This window comes from Glycine max, chromosome 7 (genome assembly GCF_000004515.6).
Source record: "Glycine max cultivar Williams 82 chromosome 7, Glycine_max_v4.0, whole genome shotgun sequence".
NCBI classification, from domain to species: Eukaryota; Viridiplantae; Streptophyta; class Magnoliopsida; order Fabales; family Fabaceae; genus Glycine; species Glycine max.
In genome coordinates, this window is record NC_038243.2 from 260,368 (window position 1) to 266,400 (window position 6,033).

At 35.9% G+C, this 6,033-nt stretch overlaps 1 protein-coding gene across 1 annotated transcript; it reads left to right on the plus strand.

Moving 5' to 3' along the window:
* The first annotated feature begins 3,041 nt into the window (after positions 1–3,041).
* On the plus strand, positions 3,042–5,758 carry LOC100793819 (D-3-phosphoglycerate dehydrogenase 2, chloroplastic). Its single transcript, XM_003529459.4, has 5 exons — positions 3,042–3,902; positions 3,995–4,371; positions 4,457–4,567; positions 4,653–4,748; positions 4,832–5,758. Exons 1-5 carry the CDS (start codon positions 3,287–3,289, stop codon positions 5,501–5,503), a joined length of 1,872 nt encoding a protein of 623 aa, XP_003529507.1. The 5' UTR covers positions 3,042–3,286; the 3' UTR covers positions 5,504–5,758.
* The last annotated feature ends 275 nt before the right edge of the window (positions 5,759–6,033 follow it).

Below are 6,033 nucleotides of genomic sequence, written 5' to 3' on the forward strand. Positions count from 1 at the left end.
ATTTGCAAATACCTGATGTTTAAACGTTAAAAACATATTTCTAAATGTAATTTTATAGTTGATATAAATTTAAACACATAGTTAATTGTATTTAATGTTATAATTTAGAATTTTAAGTTTAACTTATTCCTATGAAATTTAAGGAATTACACTTATAAGATAAAAATTATTTTTTTATTTATATAATATTATTTTTAGTTAATGTGAGATTTTAATATGTTTTTCTTCTGTCTATGATCACTGGCCAAGTGAGACTTCTAATAAAGGGAATTTCTTATTTAAAAAATGCAAGCATTGGCGTCCACTTTTTCTATCTATTTCCTATAATTTTTATTTTTAATTTTTATGTAGCTGTAATTTGTTTTAAGAAATTATTAAAGTAGTATAAATTTTGAAAAAATTATGAATTAATATACGTCAGAGATTTGAAATATGAGAGTGAAATGAAAGTTTTGTCGATGAATGTGAAGTATACAATATTTTTAAAAAATAGCAGCTCGATGAGAATTTAATATAAAATAAATGAAAATCGTTTTCAATGATCAAGACTTCCTTATAATTAAAATGCTATTTGAAAAAAATATAATTTCCTTTTAAATTAAAATAATAAATATGTACGTAAAATGTATATTAACGATTTATATATATATATTGTATGCAAGTTATTTTAGGCAATTTCTGGGGAATTTATTTGTCTAAATTTTAAATTTATTAAATTAAAATAAAGACTTAACTGTTCCTTTGTCCCGGAGGAATAATAATGTGATTTTAGTATTTTAATTAAATTCATTAAAATAAGAATAATTCGATTGAACCTTAAAAATTGCATAATTAATAATTATACGTATAGTAAAAGAACAGTTAAGTCTTTTTTTTTTTAAAATTGAATTGGATTCACATGATCAGCGTCTACTGAAACAATCTTCTTCCTACCCACGTGAACGTGATTTTTCAATTAGTGCTCTCAAGCTTTCTTCTTATTATTTGTAAAAGAGACACCAGCTTCAGTTTCACTGCCCACGTGAACGTGATTATTCAATTAGTTCTCTCAAGTTTCTTCCTATTAATTTCCGCAGCCTAATTATTGATATTACATTTTTACTCGTTAATAATATATCAAATGTTAACTCTTAACTATAATAAAATTGAGTGAAGTTATGGGTGAGCTTAGGAAAAACTATATTTAAATTTATTTATTTTTTTGAAAAATTGTCAAATGAACTTCGTTTTTTGGTACAATTCCATATATATAATTGATGCTATGTTTATAATTTTCATTTTTTCCAATAAAAGTTAAAAGATGTCTTTTTCATTTTTACTAATAGATGGATTTTCTGCATCAATCAAATTCAGCATAGATTAACTTCTATTTTATGGGAAAATGAGCTAATTATTTAAATGTTAAATTATAAAAAACTAGTTTGTGCATAAACTAAAGAAAAAAGTCATTTATAAAAATCAACGTACTTAAATTTATATCAATAACAAACTAATTTGTTTTATGTTTTTACTACAAATAACTAGGGAGAAACTTATCTAAATTAATTCTTATTCGCCTATCTTTCATTTCTGTTAGATTATTACCTTTATTTTTAGAGTTTATATAAATGCCTTTGAAGATTACCAAAATAAATTTGGAGTCGGTTAATAGAATGTCCATTATAAGTATGATTATTAAGAATTACAGATTTAAATTATAATTAATGTGTGTAAAATAGTGGGGTACTAGTATTGATTAAAACAAGAAATGAGAGAGTGAGTGATGGTGCGATGCGGTGACATTGGGACTAGAATCCAAAATCAAACTACTCGGCGAGTGAGTGGGATTTGAGATTGGACAAAGATGCATTATTCATCAAACTCACGTACCCTACCCTACCCTCTCCGCATAGTACAACCATGCCTCATCATATTATAATACTACAATCCAAGTCAGCTATTATATTAGTACACCTATTTTTTACTCTCTTTTTTTTATATATCTCACTTTCATTTTCATTTTTACTGTTATTTTTTCCTCTAATTTTCATCAAATTATTTATTACGTTTTTCTCTTTCTTTCTTGCATTTCTCTCTTCCTTTCACTTTCCAATTATTATAATATATATATATATATATATTTCTCAACAATGTTATTTTTGTTTTTATTTTTTAGATTTTTTATGAGAATAATCATCAATAAAGTTTTATCGATAATACCATAATAAAAAAAATGTTGTATACACGTAAGAAAAGATAAGAAGAGGGAAAAAAATTAAATGACTGATCTGATGGAGAGGCTGGAGAGGATCCAGTCTTCCTCAAGCTGGGAAACAGTACTGGACTGGACCACTAGGCACTAGGAGAGGGAAGAAAAAAATCGAGTATGAGTATGACCCTTCGTATCAGCAGTGAAATGGAAAGACCTGTACTTTTGAATTAAAAAAACACGCTTTACAAACACTTTTTCTTTTCCTAAACAAAGCTTGGCAAGGTTCGTAAAATCTATAAGGAATATGTTCAATCTAATAAATAAAGAAAAACTATTAAGATATTGAATTAGATTTGGATTCGTGTATTACCGGACCTACTTTTGTGTGCGCGCACTAATTAGCCTCTTCACCAATGATTGCTTAGCAACAACAGTAAAAAAAACAACTTAAAAAAGCATCAAGCCATCAAGTGATTGATGTACATGATAATCATGCTGACTGATGCCTGAGAATAAGTGACAAATCCAATAAATGGGGTGAATTTACTCCATTGATCATTGATAGAATGTATCTACCCACAATTTTCCAAAGAGAGGAACCTGAATACATGGCCTCTTCCTAATTATAACGAGTGGAATACCATATTTGTAGAGGCAACTCAAATACGTTTTTTGTTAATTTGATAAGTTGTCCACGGACTTTCAATGGAGAGATGAATAGCTCACAATTATAATGAAAATGATAGGAATTTTGGTTGAACTTTTATAATTGTACCACTACCACCAGTATCATCCACTCACACAAACCTTACCTATTTCTCTAGTTTGTTATACTAAAATTTGACGAATTGAAAATAGACATTTTTATGATTGGTGATAGTATTCTCCTTACTCACCTACCCCAATTATTATTTTCTGGAAAAAGAAATAATTAAATTGGTTTTAAGAAAAATCCACCACCAAACCCTGATGAGCCCATTTGCGCACACTCCTCCTTCTTTCTTGGTTTTATATATAGACAAACAAAAAATGAATGCTTTATAAAGAGCCCCTGGCGGTTTTGTTGGATTGGAACAGAGCGAGCGAGATCAAAAAATGGCATCCTCTGCTTGTACCAAACCCATCTTCCCCTCTGCCTTCACCGTCTCTAAGTCAAAGCTCTCTCGTCATGTTCATGTCTCCTTCACCTCCCCCAAACCCATCTACTACCACTACAGAAAGCTCTCTCATGCCTCTCAACGTTCCTTGGTGGTCAACAGCGTTTTGAAAACAGTTGACCCGACACAAACCTCTTTGCGGAGATCCAACTCCGAGGATGTTGGGTCTCTGGGAGAAAAGCCCACCATCCTGGTCTCCGAGAAACTTGGAGAGGCAGGGCTGCAGGTGTTACGTGGCGTTGGGCACGTGGAATGCGCGTATGAGCTCTCACAGGAGGAGCTATGCACGAAGATCTCGTGCTGTGACGCTCTGATAGTCAGGAGCGGGACGAAGGTGACGAGGGAAGTGTTTGAAGCTGGGAAAGGGAGGTTGAAGGTCGTGGGAAGAGCCGGCGTGGGGATTGACAACGTGGATCTGCAAGCTGCCACTGAATTTGGTTGCCTGGTCGTCAATGCTCCCACTGCCAACACTATTGCTGCTGCCGAGCATGGGATCGCTCTCCTTGCTGCCATGGCCCGCAACGTTGCCCAGGCTGACGCCTCCACCAAAGCTGGTAATTTCCATCTTCCAGATCCAAATTCATATTCTTGCTTGAGTTGATAAAATACACACACACACACATATATATATATATATATGTTGCAGGAAAATGGCAGAGAAGCAAGTATGTGGGAGTTTCCATGGTTGGAAAGACATTGGCGGTGATGGGTTTTGGAAAAGTTGGATCTGAAGTGGCCAGGCGCGCAAAAGGGTTGGGCATGCACGTGATTGCTCATGACCCCTATGCTCCTGCTGACAGGGCACGTGCTATTGGTGTGGATCTGGTGTCCTTTGATCATGCCATCGCCACTGCAGATTTCATCTCCCTCCACATGCCACTCACTCCAACTACTAACAAGATCTTCAATGACAACACTTTTGCTAAGATGAAGAAGGGTGTTCGCATTGTCAACGTTGCAAGAGGAGGTGTCATTGACGAAGACGCATTAGTAAGGGCCCTCGACACTGGAATCGTTGCTCAGGTCAACCCCCATATTCATATTTCAATCCAATTTATCTTCCATACTCAAATTACTGTAACTTTTGTCACACTTGCATATGGAACAGGCTGCTCTTGATGTCTTCACCGAGGAGCCCCCATCCAAAGACAGTAAGTTAGTGCAACACGAGAATGTCACTGTTACCCCTCATCTTGGAGCTAGCACCAAAGAGGCACAGGTTTGTTTTTTTTTTTTTTTTTGCTTTTCTACTGCGTATTATATTAGATCCTGCTTTCATATCCTGACCAATTCTGAATCACCAGGAGGGGGTAGCTATTGAAATAGCTGAGGCTGTGCTAGGAGCATTGAAAGGGGAACTTTCAGCAACTGCTGTCAATGCTCCTATGGTTGCTCCTGAGGTAAACGTTGCAACATTTTTTTTCCCTGTACCTATGATATTGGAATATTGAAACAAAACATCATGGTGTCTTGTGATGATCAGGTGTTGTCAGAATTGGCCCCATATGTGGTGCTGGCTGAGAAGCTGGGGAGGCTAGCTGTGCAGTTGGTGTGTGGAGGAAGTGGAATCAAATCTGTGAAGATAGTGTATCGATCAGCTAGGGGCCCAGATGACTTGGACACCAGACTTCTGCGAGCCATGGTTACAAAAGGCCTGATTGAACCAATATCAAACACCATTGTAAACCTTGTGAATGCGGATTTCATAGCCAAGCAGAAAGGGCTTCGCATAAGCGAGGAAAGAGTGGTTGTTGATTCATCTCCTGAGATGCCTGTTGATTCAATCCAGGTACAGATATCCAGTGTGGACTCCAAATTTGCGAGTGCTGTATCAGAGAGTGGTCAGATCAGCATTGACGGAAGAGTGAAGTTTGGAGAACCCCACCTGACATGTGTGGGGTCTTTCGATGTGGATGTGAGCTTAGAAGGGAATCTAATCCTGTGCCGGCAGGTGGATCAGCCCGGCATGATTGGCCGTGTTGGAAACATACTGGGTGAACAAAACGTGAATGTGAGCTTTATGAGTGTGGGAAGAACATCGCGTAGGAACAAGGCTATTATGGCTATTGGTGTCGATGAAGAACCAAACAAGGAGGCTCTTGACAATATTGGAGCCGTGCCTGCCATTGAAGAGTTCGTCTTCCTCAAGCTCTAGCACTAGTTGAGTAATGGTATACAAACAAACAAATAAATAATGTATGCGTATCTACTATCCATGGATGGTACGTTTTAGAAAGTAAAATAGCTACTATTGGTTAAAAAGAAATGTTTTTTTTTGACAATTCTCAAGTGCACATGCACTTCAGATGATCTAGATCTGTTTTTACACCGTAGAAGAGGTATTTTGATGTGATATATTTGGATGGAATGATTCAGAATAAAACACTAGCTGTTTGCGGCTAGTAGTCTGTTGTCTCTGCATTGTTTTGCTATTGCAGTATCATCGTTTCAACAGCTTATGTTTTGTAGCTTTCAACATTTACTCGGTGGTACACACACACACACACCCCAGTTAAGGTATTCTTCACGCATACTTACGGTAATTATTTGAAAGGGAAAAGGCAAGAGACTCGCCAATAATGTAATTTACCAACTTGAAATTGCTCCAGTTTCAAGCAATCCATTTGTTTTCATCCGAAGATGCTTTAACACCTATCATTAGAGTAAGGTTCAAATCATTTTGCC

Bases quoted from the DNA above. Each gene is read 5' to 3' on its own strand.
- LOC100793819 (XM_003529459.4), top strand. From the start codon at position 3,287: ATGGCATCCTCTGCTTGTACCAAACCCATCTTCCCCTCTGCCTTCACC. The intron at 3,903-3,994 runs GTAATTTCCATC...TATATGTTGCAG, and splicing joins TGACGCCTCCACCAAAGCTG to GAAAATGGCAGAGAAGCAAG. The intron at 4,568-4,652 runs GTTTGTTTTTTT...CTGAATCACCAG, and splicing joins CTAGCACCAAAGAGGCACAG to GAGGGGGTAGCTATTGAAAT.